Source organism: Anomaloglossus baeobatrachus, chromosome 1, assembly GCF_048569485.1.
Source record: "Anomaloglossus baeobatrachus isolate aAnoBae1 chromosome 1, aAnoBae1.hap1, whole genome shotgun sequence".
Taxonomy (NCBI): Eukaryota; Metazoa; Chordata; class Amphibia; order Anura; family Aromobatidae; genus Anomaloglossus; species Anomaloglossus baeobatrachus.
The window spans coordinates 65,168,578-65,185,859 of NC_134353.1; the positions used below are offsets into that span (position 1 = coordinate 65,168,578).

At 51.9% G+C, this 17,282-nt stretch overlaps 1 protein-coding gene across 2 annotated transcripts in view; it reads left to right on the forward strand.

The window, feature by feature from the left end:
* Positions 1-17,029, forward strand: part of FAM193A (family with sequence similarity 193 member A) — a 239,018-nt gene extending 221,989 nt beyond the window's left edge. For both annotated transcript variants that reach the window (XM_075346817.1, XM_075346818.1), the window contains 2 exons: positions 856-937; positions 16,108-17,029. In XM_075346817.1, the coding sequence (XP_075202932.1) occupies positions 856-937; positions 16,108-16,201 (176 nt within the window). In that variant the 3' untranslated portion in view covers positions 16,202-17,029. The remainder of the gene's footprint in view (positions 1-855; positions 938-16,107) is intronic.
* Positions 17,030-17,282: the final 253 nt, after the last annotated feature.

Consider the following 17,282-nt stretch of genomic DNA (forward strand, 5'->3'; position numbering starts at 1 on the left):
TGACCTGCCGGCAGCTTCTGTGTTTTTCATAGAGCTAACCGGAGGTCACAACTCGATACAAGTCTATGAGCACTTCATCCTGGCTCTCATAGAAATGCAATAGGAGCTTGTGACGTAAGTTCTGACTTTTGAATAGTCAGAAGTTGCGATCACAAGATGGCGCCGTTGGTAATAGTTAAAGGCGCCGGCAGGTGAGAGGGATATGACAGGGAGGAGGGGAGGTTAGATTTAAACAGTCAAGTTAAGATTCTCAATAGTGATCTGTAGCACTCCTCTGCTTGACAGTATGGCACACAGAGCTGCTGATTGGAGAGCAGGGTACCAGAAGGCAGAGCTTGCCCCTAAAAGATAGCGGCCTCCTCAGAAGAGATCTGTGTTGCCTGGAAGGGAGGTGTGCTGTAGACTACACTCCCCTTCCGGTAGGACAAGGCTATATTGGTGGCAACCGGTGGCCTGTAGAATGTGCCCTGACTCAATGATGCCTGTGGAACTCCCTTACTTATGCAACATAGGCAATTGTAATCATTTTAAGAGCGTAAGACAACACCTTTTAATGCCCAATCCTTTTTTTTTTATTTTCTCTGATGATCAGTTTTGGTGTCACCTAACTATACAAGGACTGTCTCTCATTCTGCCGGACCTGCCCTAATACGACTGTGGTTTAATTCCCCGGTATTTATGGACTGGATATAACACCACAGTGCCAGTTTGGAAAGTATAAAGCAATCCTGTGCTATTAAACCTTAGTCTTTGATCTGTGAGCGCAACGTTGAAAGCCACGTACCGTGAAACGTATATTTGACGACGTGTAAGCCTGTGAATTCATTCATACGTCATTTCTGTATTTTCTTCTAGATGATGTTTTTCTTCCAAAAGACATTGATCTTGACAGTGTTGAAATGGACGAGACAGAAAGAGAAGTGGAATATTTCAAAAGGTAAGGAACGTTCCTCATCTTGGAGGACACTTCATACATGAGTGCAGAGGACTGAGTGATCTTTTTTTTTTTTTTTTTTTTTTATTGTGGGCACTGCAGGATTTTGGTTTTCATTACAAGCCACGTTCTGGCAACTCGCACTTGCAGGATATTGCTGGAAGTTTGATGTTGCTGGGTTTTGTAAAAGGTTGTAGAATATCTACAGAATAGAAATCAGCCTAATTTACCCAGTGAACGCTGCCATAACGCTTGGTGGTAGCTCTGGAGAGAGGGTTGGAGCTCCCATACAAATGAATGAACAGAGCCGGGAATGTGCAGCCACCTATTGTTGGGACACATTTATAGTGTATCCTTTCTTCAGCGCTCTATTGGGAGACCCAGACGATTGGGGTATAGCTACTGCCCTCTGGAGGCCACACAAAGCACTACATTAAAAGTGCAAGGCCCCTCCCCCTCTGGCTATACCCCCCCCCGTGGTATCACGGGTTCTCCAGTTTTAGCTTTGTGTGCGAAGGAGGTCAGACATTCCATGCATAGCTCCACAGATTTTAGTCAGCAGTAGCTGCTGACTATTTCGGATGGAAGAAAAGAGGACACATATAGTGTCCCCAGCATGCTCCCTTCTCACCCCTGGATGGTGTTGTAAGGTTGAGGTACCTATTGCTGGTACAGGGCTGGAGCCTGACATGCTGTTTTCCTTCCACATCCCCTGGTAGGGCTCTGTGGAAGTGGGATCCTGCCGGCCTCTCAGCTCTGACGCCGGGCTCCATCCACAGACCCATTAGAACCTGATGGATACGGAGCAGGAGTACGATCAGGGACAGGCCCTGCATCATACAGGTACTCTGTGTCCCCGGCAGGCACAGACACACTCCGGGCTGGCTGGGTGTTGTAGTGCGCCGGGGACCGCAACGTGGAGTTGGTGTCCCTACAGATTACTGGGGGACTTTTTGTGTATGGGAACGCAGCGCCGACCCCCTCTGGACCGGGCGGCGCTGCCGTGACTTGGGGTGCGCCGGGGATCCGCCGTCCGCGCTTTTACGGCGGCGGCGGTTATAAATTTAGTCCCCGGCTTTTTGGGCCTAGGACGCCGGCAGCTCCGATTCGTTCCCGCCCCCACCCTGTCATTCAGGGTAGGGGAGAGACGCTGTTCGCTAGCAGCGACGAGGGCTGGAGCCTGATTTACATGCTCCAGCCCTCATACTAAGCACAGAGGGAAGCAGGCTTCCCGCTCTTGGTCAGGAACGCCCAGGGCCCGCCCCCCTTCTCTCTCAGGACGCCGGCAGCCATTACATGCATGTCTGGCTGGAGGAAGGACGCAAGGCTCTGGGAGACCTGGACTAGGGGCTATCTGGCGATCACACACCCGCTTTTTTAAGCGGGCGGTAAGCGATTTTTCTGTGCTGGTCCCTCTAGTGCCTCACGGTGTATCGGTGGACTGTGTAAGATATAGAAAGATTGTATTTCTTGCACTGTGAGGTCGCTTCTGGCTGCATATCCCAGATCGCTCTGTGGAAGCAGCAACATGTCATCCTCAAAACGCAAGGCTGCCAAGGCAAAAAGGGCTGTGTATACTGCGTGTGCTGCATGTGGGGCTAATCTACCAGCAGGCTCCGATGACCCCCATTGTGTGCAATGCTCCGACCCGGTGCTGCTTCGCCAGCCGGAGTCAGGAGAGGTAGTGACCCAGGCTGAGACGCTTGTAGGTTCTGCCCCGGTGACAGGGACAGACTTTGCAGTTTTTGCTGATAATATGTCTGTGGCTATGGCAAAAATCCTTGAAACCCTGCAATCTATGCATGGGGCTCAGTCTTTGGGCACGGCGAGGCCTCTGTCCTCAGGTCCCCCTCACTTGGAATGTATCCAGCCCACAGGGGGGTCCCCGGCTTCACAGGCCGAGGATTATGACTCAGATGATAGCCCCAGCCACCCTAAGCGAGCTCGCTGGGAAAGACCCTCGACGTCATCACACTGCTCAGGGTCTCAGCGCAATCAGTCTCCCTGTGATGTGTCTGATGAGAGTGATCAGGAATCCACTCCTGGAACCCCTCTCAACCTGGATACCCCTGATGGGGATGCCATGGTAAACGACCTTATCTCAGCCATCAATAGGCTGTTGGATATTTCTCCCCCAGCCCCTTCAGCAGAAGAGGCGGCTGCGGAGCAGGAGAAGTTTCGTTTCCTTTATCCCAAGCGTAAATTGAGTGCCTTGTTAGATCACTCTGACTTCAGAGAATCAATCCAGAAGCACGACGCTCACCCAGAAAGACGTTTCTCTAAACGATCTAAAGATACGCGTTTCCCTTTCCCCCCTGAGGTGGTCAAGCGCTGGACACAGTGTCCAAAGGTAGACCCCCCGATTTCCAAACTTGCAGCTAGATCCATAGTTGCAGTGGAGGATGGCGCTTCACTTAAAGATGCCAATGACAGACAGATGGACCTTTGGTTAAAATCTGTCTATGAAGCTATCGGCGCGTCGTTTGCTCCGGCATTCGCAGCCGTATGGGCACTCCAGGCTATTTCAGCTGGCTTAGCAAAAGTGGATGCTATCATGCATCCAGCAGTGCCGCAAGTGGCGCACCTTACCACGCAGATGTCGGCGTTTGCGTCTTACGCTATCAATGCGGTCCTAGAATCTACCAGTCGCACCTCAATGGCGTCCGCCAATTCGGTAGTTTTGCGCAGAGCCTTGTGGTTAAAGGACTGGAAAGCAGATGCTGGTTCCAAAAAATGTTTAACCAGTTTGCCTTTGTCTAGAGATAGACTGTTTGGCGAGCCATTGGCTGACATCATTAAGCAGTCCAAGGGTAAAGACTCCTCTTTACCACAACCCAGAACAACCAAACCTCAGCAGAAAAAGTGGCAGCAGAGGTTTCAGTCCTTTCGAGGTTCGGGCAAGACACCATTTACCTCGTCCAAAGGGACTCAGAGGACGCAAAGAAACTCAGATTCGTGGCGGACTCACACGCGCCCCAAGAAAGCAAATGGAGGTACCGCTTCCAAAGCGGCTACCTCATGACTTCCAGCCCCTTCCCTCCGCATCGCCGGTCGGGGGCAGGCTCTCCCGCTTTTCCGGCATTTGGATGTCACAGGTCAAAGACCGGTGGGTGACGGACATTTTGTCTCGCGGGTACAGAATCGAGTTCAATTCTCGTCCTCCAGCTCGGTTCTTCAGAACCTCCCCACATCCAGACCGAGCAGATGCTCTGCTGCAGGCGGTGGACTCCCTAAAAGCGGAAGGAGTGGTGATCCCAGTCCCTCCTCAGGAACAAGGGCAAGGGTTTTACTCCAATCTCTTTGTGGTTCCAAAAAAGGACGGCTCGTTCCGTCCTGTTCTGGACCTAAAACGGCTCAACAAACATGTGCACGCCAGGAGGTTCCGGATGGAAACCCTCCGCTCTGTCATTGCCTCAATGTCCAGAGGAGACTTCCTTGCCTCAATAGACATCAAAGATGCTTATCTCCACGTGCCAATTGCTACAGAACATCAACGTTTTCTACGTTTTGTGATAGGAGACGACCATTTTCAGTTCGTAGCTCTTCCATTTGGTCTGGCGACAGCCCCACGGGTTTTCACCAAGGTCATGGCGGCGGTGGTAGCAGTCTTGCACTCTCAGGGACACTCGGTGATCCCTTACCTAGACGATTTATTGGTCAAAGCTCCCTCTCAGGAGGCATGTCAGCACAGCCTGAATGCTACGCTGGAGACTCTACAGTCTTTCGGATGGATCATCAACTTTCCAAAGTCGATCCTATCACCGACTCAGTCACTAACGTATCTTGGCATGGAGTTTCATACTCTAGCAGCGATAGTGAAGCTTCCGCTGAACAAGCAGCGGTCACTACAGACAGGGGTGCAATCTCTCCTGCAGGGCCAGTTGCATCCCTTGCGGCGCCTCATGCATTTCCTAGGGAAGATGGTGGCAGCCATGGAAGCAGTTCCCTTTGCGCAGTTTCATCTGCGCCCACTTCAATGGGACATTCTCCGCCAATGGGACGGGAAGTCAACGTCCCTGGACAGGAAAGTCTCGCTTTCCCAGACGGCCAAGGACTCTCTACAATGGTGGCTCCTTCCCACCTCATTATCTCAGGGAAGATCCTTCCTGCCCCCATCCTGGGCAGTAGTCACGACAGACGCGAGTCTGTCAGGGTGGGGAGCAGTGTTTCTCCACCACAGGGCTCAGGGGACGTGGACTCCGCAGGAGTCCACCCTTCAGATCAATGTTCTGGAGATCAGAGCAGTGTATCTTGCCCTACTAGCCTTCCAGCAGTGGCTGGAAGGAAAGCAGATCCGAATCCAATCGGACAACTCCACAGCGGTGGCATACATCAACCACCAGGGAGGGACGCGCAGTCGGCAAGCCTTCCAAGAAGTCCGGCGCATTCTAATGTGGGTGGAGGACAGAGCATCCACCATATCCGCGGTTCACATCCCAGGCGTAGAAAACTGGGAAGCAGACTTCCTCAGTCGCCAGGGCATGGACGCAGGGGAATGGTCCCTTCACCCGGACGTGTTTCAGGAAATCTGTCGCCGCTGGGGAGTGCCGGACGTCGACCTAATGGCATCCCGGCACAACAACAAGGTCCCGGCATTCATGGCGAGGTCGCGCGATCAAAGAGCTCTGGCGGCAGACGCCTTGGTTCAAGATTGGTCGCAGTTTCAGCTCCCTTACGTGTTTCCGCCTCTGGCGCTCTTGCCCAGAGTGCTACGCAAGATCAGATCCGAGTGCAGCCGCATCATACTCGTCGCTCCAAACTGGCCGAGGAGGTCGTGGTATCCGGATCTGTGGCATCTCACGATCGGTCGACCGTGGTCACTGCCAGACCGACCAGATTTACTGTCCCAAGGGCCGTTTTTCCATCAGAATTCTGCGGCCCTGAACCTGACTGTGTGGCCATTGAGTCCTGGATCCTAGCATCTGCAGGATTATCTCAAGGAGTCGTTGCCACAATGAGACAAGCTAGAAAGTCGAATTCTGCTAAGATCTACCACAGAACGTGGAAGATTTTCTTATCCTGGTGCTCGGCTCAGGGAGTGTCTCCCTGGCCATTTGCATTACCCAAGTTTCTTTCCTTCCTGCAATCGGGGTTAGAAAAGGGCTTGTCGCTCAGCTCCCTTAAAGGGCAAGTTTCGGCACTATCCGTGTTTTTTCAGAAGCGTCTAGCACGTCTGTCTAAGGTGCGCACGTTCCTGCAGGGGGTCTGTCATATTGTGCCCCCGTACAAGCGGCCGTTAGATCCATGGGATCTGAACAGGGTATTAGTTGCTCTCCAGAAGCCGCCCTTCGAGCCTCTGAAGGAAGTTTCCTTTTCTCGGCTGTCGCAGAAAGTGGCGTTTCTTGTTGCGATCACATCGCTTCGGCGAGTGTCTGAGCTGGCAGCTCTGTCATCCAAGGCTCCCTTCCTGGTGTTCCACCAGGACAAGGTAGTGCTGCGCCCCATTCCGGAGTTTCTCCCTAAGGTCGTATCCTCTTTTCATCTTAATCAGGATATTTCCTTGCCTTCGTTTTGTCCTCATCCGGTTCACCGGTATGAAAAGGACTTACGTTTGCTAGATCTGGTGAGAGCACTCAGAATCTGCATTTCCCGCACGGCGCCCATACGCCGTGCCGATGCATTTTTCGTCCTTGTCGCTGGTCCGCGCAAGGGGTTGCAGGCTTCTAAAGCCACCCTGGCTCGATGGATCAAAGAACCAATTCTAGAGGCCTACCGTTCTGCGGGGCTTCCGGTTCCTTCAGGGCTAAAAGCCCACTCAACCAGAGCCGTGGGTGCGTCCTGGGCATTACGTCACCAGGCTTCGGCTCAACAGGTGTGCCAGGCAGCTACCTGGTCCAGTCTGCACACTTTCACCAAGCATTATCAGGTGCATACCTATGCTTCGGCGGATGCCAGCTTAGGTAGAAGAGTCCTGCAGGCGGCAGTGACACCCCCGTAGGGGAGGGCTGTTTTGCAGCTCTAACATGAGGTATTTCTTTACCCACCCAGGGACAGCTTTTGGACGTCCCAATCGTCTGGGTCTCCCAATAGAGCGCTGAAGAAGAAGGGAATTTTGTTACTTACCGTAAATTCCTTTTCTTCTAGCTCTTATTGGGAGACCCAGCACCCGCCCTGTTGTCCTTCGGGATGTTTTTTTTGTTGTTTGCGGGTACACATGTTGTTCATGTTGAACGGTTTTTCAGTTCTCCGATGTTATTCGGAGTTAATTTGTTTAAACCAGTTATTGGCTTCCTCCTTCTTGCTTTGGCACTAAAACTGGAGAACCCGTGATACCACGGGGGGGGTATAGCCAGAGGGGGAGGGGCCTTGCACTTTTAATGTAGTGCTTTGTGTGGCCTCCAGAGGGCAGTAGCTATACCCCAATCGTCTGGGTCTCCCAATAAGAGCTAGAAGAAAAGGAATTTACGGTAAGTAACAAAATTCCCTTCTTTGATAGGTAATAAGTGTTTGAGACAATAATATTCGTAAGCCCGTCATTCATAAAGAAAGAAATAAAAACATTGGGAGAGCCAATAATTTTTTCTTTATCGTTCCTATGGGAGACCCAGACCATGGGTGTTTAGCTTCTGCCTCCGGAGGACACACAAAGTACTACACTAAAAAGTGTAGCTCCTCCCTCTGAGCTTATACACCCCCTGACTAGCAGACTTAGCCAGTTTATCGCTTTGTGTTCAGGAGGCATACATCCACACATGCATTCTCATCTGATTTGTTTGATTTTTGGAAAGAGTTTGAAGAAAAGCGGGTCCATGTCTGGACTCCCGGCATGTCCCTTCTCACCCCACTGTGTCGGCGGTGTTGTTAAGGTTGATTCCAAGGCTGGAGCCTTACATGCCGCGCTCCTTCACCATCCCTCCTGGGCTCTGGCTTGAAGTGGGAGCCAGCACGGTCTCCATGCTTGGCAGGAGACCGGTCTCCATCCGCAGCCCTTCAGGACCCTGCTGGACCGGAGCACTCATCCCCAGGGACTTGGAACCCTGCGTCTCAGCAAGCTAAGTACCTGAGACGTTTATATATTGGGGGTCCCTGTACTTTATTGTTGTGGGAGAGTGTGCTGATTGTGTTTTCTGACATTTCCGGCGGGTTCTCTGGCTGTCGCCTGAGAACCGCGCCGATGGTGCCTGCGCGCTGGCCGCGCCGCTCAAATTTAGGCCCCGGCTTCGCCGGAGGCCTAGTTTTCACTGCCCTCGCATGTCACTCATGCAGAGGGATAGGCTCGGCTCCGCCCGGCGGCCGTTCTGCACAGGGGAGGGACACTCCCCACTGCAGTGTGTGTCCCCTCCCCTGTAGGTCTCTATGGCCCTCCAGATCCCGCTCCTCAAGCAAGTCCCGCCCCCTCTCTTCGCTCCGGCGGCCATTTTCTCAGCGTTCTCTCTCATTTCAGCGCTAGTCTGCAGCATCTCTGCTGAGTTGCTGTGCTTGGGGGTCCGGGCTTCGGGATCTGGAGGGCACACAACACCGCTCCAGCGGTCTGGTAAGCCACAACCGGTCTCCGGTTGTGGACCTCTGATCATACTCTCTGGGGTTCATTCTCTGGCAGAGCCCCCACTCCAGCAGCATGTCTCACACGAGGAGCAAGGCTCCAAAGCTTTATTCAGTATGCACTGCATGTAAGCTCCTGCTGCCTGAATCGAGCATCTTCCCACATTGTGATGCCTGCTCTAACCTGGCGGTGCCTCAGCCTGAAATCGCACCCCCAGGGGTCTCTCAGGCTGCTCCTGTGGCTGAACCCCCGGCTTGGGTAGAATCCTTTTCTAGGTCTATCTCCCAGTCTTTTGCTGACTCCATGGGACTTCTGTCCAGGACTTTGCTGAACATGCATCAGCCCCTTTCACAGGGTGCCTCTGCTGTTAGGGGGTCTCTCAGGACCGGAGCTCACAGAGGATTCATCTGGTCCCAGACCCCGTCCTCCTAAGAAGAGACGCAGGGTTCCCTCTCCTTCCTCGTCCCGCGGCTCTGATTCAGGAGCTGACTCGCAGGACGAGGAGGATGCCTTTACGGGAGGCTCGGAGGTTAACTCCATGTACCCCATTGATCTGTCCGAAAGTGACTCAGATGTTAGTGATTTGATTGCGTCCATTAATTCTGTACTGGATCTCAATCCGCCAGTATCAGAGGAGCAACCCTCTCTGGCAGAAAAGCACCAGTTTACCTCGCCTAAGAGAGTAAAGAATGTGTTCTTTAACCACTCCAGTTTTCAGGCCGCTGTGACCAAGCCCAGGGCCTGTCCTGACAAACGCTTCCCAAAGCGTGGTTCTGATGACCGCTTTCCCTTTCCACCTGAGGTGGTCAAGGAGTGGGCTCATTCACCAAAGATAGACCCCCCGGTGTCTAGACTCTCAGCCCGGACCGTTGTCGGTGGCTGATGGCACCTCCCTTAAGGATTCCACTGACCGCCAGATTGACCTTCTGGCCAAATCCGTATATGAAGCGGCGGGGTCTCGTTCTCCCCGACTTTTGCAGCAGTGTGGGCTCTCAAAGCCATCTCTGCTTCTCAGAGGGGATGCATTCCCTCGCCAGGGAATCTATGCCTGAAATGGTTACCTTAACTTCCCAAGCTTCAGCTTTTTCATCTTATGCCATGTCTGCCATGCTGAAGGCTTCTCACCGCACTGCGGTGGCTTCGGCTAATTCCCTCGTTATCCGCAGGATCTTGTGGCTTCGAGAGTGGAAGGCAGATGCTTCTTCAAAGAAGTACCTTGCTGGGCTCCCTTTTGCTGGATCCCGGCTGTTCGGTGAACAGCTGGATGAAATTATTAAGGAAGCTACTGGCGGGAAGAGTACTTCCATGCCACAAACCAAAACCAGGAAACCTGTACAGGGCAGGAATCAGTCGAGGTTTTGTTCCTTTCGTTCCTCCAACTGGTCCTCCTCTAAGCCCTCGGCTTCGTCCACTAACTCAGCCAAGGACCAGAAATCCAACTGGCGCCCAAAAGCGCGTCCACAAAAGACCGCAGGAGGTGCTGCCGCTAAGGCAGCCTCCTCGTGACTATCTGTCCGCGCCAGCAACGTCCTTAGTCGGTGGCAGGCTCTCCCACTTTGGCGACGCGTGGTTTCAACACGTCTCCGATCAGTGGGTGAGGGATATCATCTCCCACGGCTACAGGATAGAATTCTCTTTCAGCCCGCCAAACAGATTTTTTCTCTCAACTCCCCCCTGCTCCAAGGCCGCCGCCTTCTCACAGGCCGTGGCATCCTTGCAGGCCAACGGAGTAATTGTACCGGTTCCCGCCCGGGAACGGTTCAGAGGTTTCTACTCAAATCTCTTCCTAGTCCCCAAAAAGGACGGTTCCTTCCGGCCCATCCTGGATCTCAAGCTTCTCAACAAGCATGTTCAGGTGCGGCATTTTCGCATGGAGTCTCTGCGATCAGTCATTGCCTCAATGACCCAAGGGGATTTCCTGGCATCCATCGACATCAGAGATGCCTATCTGCATGTGCCAATTGCAGTTTCACACCAGCGTTGGCTACGTTTTGCAATCGGAGAGGAACATTTCCAATTCGTGGCTCTCCCCTTCGGGTTGGCCACAGCTCCTCGGGTATTCACCAAGGTCATGGCAGCAGTGATTGCGGTCCTGCACCTACAGGGGTTGGCAGTGATCCCTTACCTGGACGACCTTCTAGTCAAGGCTTCATCCAGCGTGGACTGTCAGCGGAGTGTCTCGCTCACTCTCGCCACTCTAGCCCAATTCGGGTGGCTTGTCAATCTTCCCAAATCCACTCTGACTCTGACCCAGAGTCTCACGTACCTAAGGATGCAGTTCGAGACTTTGCCGGCACTTGTGAAGTTGCCCTTAGTCAAACAGCAGTCCCTCCAACTGGCGGTGCGCTCTCTGCTGAGGCCCCGCCGTTATTCCCTCAGGCGCCTGATGCAGGTGCTGGGTCAAATGGCGTCAATGGAGGCTGTTCCCTTTGCCCAGTTTCATCTGCGTCCCCTGCAGCTGGACATTCTCCGCTGTTGGGACAAGCGGCCTTCCTCCTTGCACAGGTTAGTGGCTCTGCCGCCACAGACCAGGAGCTCTCTTCAGTGGTGGTTTCGGCCCCTCTCTGTCCCAGGGGCGCTCCTTTCTGGCCCCGTCCTGGGTGATCCTCACCACGGATGCCAGTCTATCCGGCTGGGGAGCGGTATGTCTCCACCACAGAGCGCAGGGCACTTGGACTCCGTCCAAGTCAGCCCTTTCGATCAATGTGCTGGAAACCAGAGCCGTGCTCCTGGCTCTCCTAGCTTTTCACCATCTGCTGGCGGGCAGGCACATCCGAGTCCAGTCAGACAACGCGACAGCGGTTGCCTACATCAATCACCAAGGCGGGACACGCAGCCGCCTGGCAATGTTGGAGGTACAACGCGTCCTTCAATGGACGGAGGACTCCAAGTCCACCATATCCGCAGTCCACATCCCAGGCGTGGAAAACTGGGAGGCAGATTATCTCAGCCGTCAAACCGTGGACAGTGGCAAGTGGTCCCTGCACCCGGCAGTTTTTCAGTCAATCTGCCGCAAATGGGGCACTCCGGACGTGGACCTAATGGCATCCCGTCACAACAACAAAGTTCACGTTTACGTGGCTCGCTCCCACGATCCTCAGGCATTCGCCGCGGACGCTCTGGTTCAAGACTGGTCCCAGTTTCGTCTGTCCTACGTGTTTCCCCTTCTAGCTCTCTTGCCCAGAGTCCTGCGCAAGATCAGAATGGAGGGCCGTCGAGTCATCCTCATTGCTCCGGACTGGCCCAGGCGAGCTTGGTACCCAGACCTGCTCCATCTGTCCGTAGAGGTGCCGTGGTATCTCCCGGACCGTCCAGACCTTCTCTCACAAGGTCCGTTTTTCCGCCTGAATTCTGCGGCTCTCAGATTGACGGCGTGGCTCTTGAGTCCTGGATCTTAACGGCTTCTGGTATCCCTCCTGAAGTCATCTCCACTATGACTCGGGCCCGTAAGTCTTCCTCCGCCAAGATCTATCACAGGACTTGGAAAATTTTCCTGTCCTGGTGTCGCTCTTCCGGCCATCCTCCTTGGCCATTCTCCTTGCCGACCCTTCTGTCCTTTCTACAGTCCGGTCTGCAGCTGGGACTGTCCCTCAACTCTCTCAAGGGACAAGTCTCAGCTCTGTCAGTGCTGTTCCAGCGGCGTCTCGCCCGGCTGGCTCAGGTCCGCACCTTCATGCAGGGCGCGTCTCACATCATTCCGCCTTACCGGCGGCCCTTGGATCCCTGGGACCTCAATTTGGTTCTCACGGTTTTGCAGAAACCCCCCTTTGAGCCTCTTAGGGAGGTTTCTTTGTTTCGTCTTTCACAGAAAGTGGTCTTTCTAGTTAGTGGCCATAACTTCCCACAGGAGAGTCTCCGATTTGGCTGCGCTCTCTTCGGAGTCACCTTTTTTGGTTTTTCATCAAGACAAGGTGGTTCTCCGTCCGACTCCGGACTTTCTTCCTAAGGTGGTCTCTCCTTTCCACCTTAACCAGGACATTACCCTACCTTCCTTTTGTCCGGCTCCTGTTCATCGCTTTGAAAAAGCGCTGCATACTCTGGATCTGGTGCGTGCTCTCCGGATCTATCTGTCTCGCACCGCTGCTCTTAGGCGGTGTACTTCTCTTTTTGTGCTAACCACAGGTCGGCGCAAGGGCCTCTCTGCTTCTAAGCCGACCTTAGCCCGTTGGATTAGGTCGACCATTTCGGACGCCTACCAGTGTTCTCAAATGCCTCCCCCGCCGGGGATCAAAGCACACTCGACCAGAGCTGTCGGTGCCTCTTGGGCTTTCAGCCACCAGGCTACGGCTCAACAAGTCTGTCAGGCTGCCACTTGGACTAGCCTGCATACCTTTTCAAAGCACTACCAAGTGCATGCTCATGCTTCGGCAGATGCGAGCTTGGGCAGACGCATCCTTCAGGCGGCTGTCGCCCATTTGTGAAGTTAGGTTCTGCCTACTTCTTAGTTTTTATGTTTATTTCCCACCCATGGACTGCTTTGAGACGTCCCATGGTCTGGGTCTCCCATAGGAACGATAAAGAAAGAGAATTTTGTTTACTTACCGTAAATTCTTTTTCTTATAGTTACGTATTGGGAGACCCAGCTCCCTCCCTGCTGCCTGTTGGCAATTTCTTGTTCCGCGTGTTTTTCACCGGCTGTTGTTGTTGACAGAGTCTCCGGTTGTTCCGGTTCTTGCTCTGTTTTTACTTGTGGGTGGCTATTCTCCTTCAGCTTTTGCACTAAACTGGCTAAGTCTGCTCGTCAGGGGGTGTATAAGCTCAGAGGGAGGAGCTACACTTTTAAGTGTAGTACTTTGTGTGTCCTCCGGAGGCAGAAGCTATACACCCATGGTCTGGGTCTCCCAATACGGAACTATAAGAAAAAGAATTTACGGTAAGTAAACAAAATTCTCTTTTTTTTTATAGCCCTAACATATTCCGCAACGCTTTACATGTAACAGCAACACTGTCCCCATTGGGGCTCACAATCTAGAGTCCCTATCAGTCTGTCTTTGGAGTGTGGGAGGAAACCGGAAAACCCAGATGAAACCCATGCAAACACGGAGAGAACATACAAACATCTTGCAGATGTTGTCCCTGGTGGGATATGAACCCAGGACCCCAGCGCTGCAAGACTGCAGTGCTAACCACTGAGCCACAGTGCCACCCTACATTAGAGGACCCATCAGCTGGCCTAACATGTAGATTTATTGCCCATTACATAACTGTTCCAGAGCTCCTTTTCTCAAAAGGACAAATTCAGGCACCTATAAAACACGGTCTGAAAAGTGATTGTGATGTCTGGTCCATTCGAGGGTCTCCTAACCGTCAACAGCCTCATAGGCATATATGAGGCTTTCAGGTCAGGCGACTGGTCCGGACATTGCAGTCCACACTCTGATTGTGTTTCATGGATGTGTGAAGACGGCTAGTCTGTGTTGTTTTAAATGTTCCTCTGTTATATTCCTCAATATTATTCCTCTTGTCACAGAGGTGGGTCCCATAGACTATTCAATCAGTACTCACAGCAGTGTGGGGACCAAACTCTCAACTGGCAAGACCCAGTGGCTTTTTTTCCCCCCATAAACTTCTTGGAGGCATAATTCGAGCACGAGGAAGGCTCCTTGCCAGATAGCTCCTGCTTATTTACCACAAGAAAGGATCTGGCATGTTGAAGCTCATTATGCCTGATCCTTATTTCCTTTAGAGGTTGTCCACTACTAGGACATCCCCTAACGATTCCACTTTTTTCCCCCAGTTAAAATAAGACCCTGTACTCTCCTCCCGATCCAGCGCTGTTGGTAATTGCGGTTCGGAGCTCACATGAAATTGTGATGTCACCTGAGCCCCGTGTCCAGTCATCTCCAACTTCGTTCTCTCTTCCTTCTGACCAAATGAGTGTTAATAAACAGGAAGTGATGCTTAGGAGGCCACTCACTTCCTGTTGATTGCTCATTTGGTCCTAAGGCGTGGTGAGAGAAGTCAATGGTGATTGACCACGGGGCTTGTGTGATGTGCTGGAACAGCACCAACACAGGAGGTGAGTACGGGATCCTTTATTTTAATGGGTGGACACAAGTGGAATTAGAATGGGTTGTAATGGACAATCCCTTTTAAAGGGAACCTGTCACCAGAATATTCGCTATTAAACTAAAAGAATCCCTTTCTGCAGCTCCTGGGCTGCATTCTATAAAGGTCCATCTTGTTACTGGCCCCCCTTTCAGACCTAAATAACAACTTTATAAAATCTTACCTTTTCCTATGGTAATGAGGTTTGTTGGCCCCGGGGGCAGTCTGTATTTCGTCCGTTACTCCCCCTCCTGCGGCTGTTCGCCGTCCTCCAGTGGTCATTTACATAGATGAGGCCGCCGCCCATATCTTCCGCAGTGCTCCTGAAGTCTCGGGCATGCGCAGGGGCACTATCGCGGACTGAGCGCGGTTTTCAAATCGAGAGCGCCGGTGAGGTTATTGCGCAGGCGCGAGATTATGAGCGGCACTGTGAATATCATAACCAGCATCATCCTAGCAATACCATCACCGGCGCTCGCGATTTGAAAACAGCGCTCAGTCCTGCGATAGTGCCCCTGCGCATGCGCGAGACTTCCGGAGCACTGCGGAAGATGTGGGCGGCGGCCTCATCTATGTAAATGACCACTGGGGGACGGCGAACAGCGGCAGGAGGGGGAATAACTGACGAAATTCAGCCCGCCCACGGGGCCAACAAACCTCATTACCATAGCAAAAGGTAATATTTTATAAAGTTATTTAGGTCTGAAAGGGGGGCAGTAGCAAAATGAACCTTTCTAGAATGCAGCCCAGGAGCTGCAGAAGAGGATTCTTTTAGTTAAGGCTGCTTTCACACACCCGTTTTTTGCTGAGCGGCACAATACGGCGCTTTGCAGAAAAAACTCATTTTATTTTGCTGCAGGTTGCGTTTTTTTTCCGCATAGACTTGCATTAGCGCTGTATTGTACCGCATGGCCTTGCGTTGCGTCCGTTTTTTGCCGGATGCGGCATATTTAGCCCATGCGCCGGCCAGATGGAACGTTGCCTGTCACGGTTTTTTGTGCGGCGAAAAAACCGCATTGCACCAGATGCAGCGCGATTTACAATGCAAGCCTATGAACGCCGGATGGGTCGTCCTGAGGCAAAAACCGCATCCGGCGGCCGGATATGTTTATTTTTGCACTGCGCATGCGCTGTATCAAGCTGCATCCGTCAAACGGATGGGCCGCATAGAAAAACTTATGCAACGGATCCGTTTTTTTCGACGCATCCGTTGCATAGGTTTTTGAGCCGCTCAGCACAAACCGGATGTGTGAAAGCAGCCTTAATAGCGAAAATTCTGATGACCGGTTCCCTTTAACTGTCAGAGGAGAGTTAAGGCTGCTTTACATACAATATCGCTAGCGATCTCGTTAGCGATGTGACACGCCAGATCGTAGATACGATTTGCCGAGATCGCACTTAGGTCGTTTTTGTAGCTCCGGTCACAAAACGACCTATGTGCGATCTCGGCAAATCTTCTCTACGATCTGGCATGTCACATCGCTAACGAGATCGCTAGCGATATCGTTGTGTGTAAAGCAGCCTTTAGACTGCGATACATTTAATAGTTCCTAAATTGGTTCTTACTGTCTCCTTTTGTGCCTGGTGAACCCCTTTAATACATATGGTAAATAGCTGACTTTTTTTTTTTTTTTTTTTGCAGGTTCTGCTTAGACTCCGCCCGTCAGACAAGACAAAGGTTGTCAATCAACTGGTCCAACTTCAGCCTGAAGAAGACTACCTATGCTGCACACTGACTATGGAGAAGTGTAAGAAGGGAGGGGGTCACCCTGCAGGAACCGATGCCACTGGTTTATGCCCTGCTGTCCTGACCGCTTAATCCGGCCCCAAGCCAGTGCTGCCTTGCCTTGTCCCCAGTGCTGTGTGGATCTGCACTGAAGCCCCCGCAGGCCTGACCATTCTCGCTGATCTGAAAAACAAAAAAAAACACGAATATGCCACTTTCTACCTGAATTTGTTAGCTTGTGTGCTTGTAGTCTGTGAGTGAGACTTTGGTTGTAGCAATACGCTCTCTTCTAAATTGCCTTGGCGTCAGGCTCAAGACTGGTTCCTTGGGTTGAGTTGAGGCCTAGCTAGTTGCGTCATCCACAGTGGCTCATGTCACTTCTGCAGTGCGCTACGTTTTATCACACGGACTACTGGCGAGAAAAACAAAAAAACACAAAAGGACTTCATACCCGCTCGTGAAATCATCACTGCTCTGATTCTCATGGGGGGAAATTCTCGTAAACGAATGGACGTTTCTCCGCTCACATACAATCTACTGTTGAAAAGGTGTACAAGATACGCTTGTCTGTGTTTTTTTTTTTTTTTTCTTTTGGATTTTTTTTTTCCCCCCCTAAACTCGTAGCCGGCTTGTGTAAAGAAGACTTGCAGAATGAGGATAACAGGAGAAGAAAAACGAAAAAAAGAAGAAAAAAAAACTCACACTATCAATCTGTTATAGAGTGTATAATTGTATTAACACTGACGCCCAAGTGGCTACTTTTTTAACATATTGTTAAGTAATATTAAAATCATATCTTTCTTTTTGAAAGATGGAATACATTAGTATGGCAGAAGGATGGTCTGTTCCTGTGTTCTTCATTTCTAGGTGTTACCGGCGTTTCACTTATTTCTATGTGAGCGATGGAGGCAGAAAGGTTTGTCAACGCCGTTTGGAACTACATGGCCAGCATGGAGGGTGGTGGAGTCGGTAAACGAAGCCTCTAACTTCACAGCCCTTTCAGGTAGAAGGGGGCCACTTGAACAAAATATCTACTGTCCAGGGAAGAAGGGTTAACTAGGCAAGACATGGTTGGCGGTTAAGGAGCCATA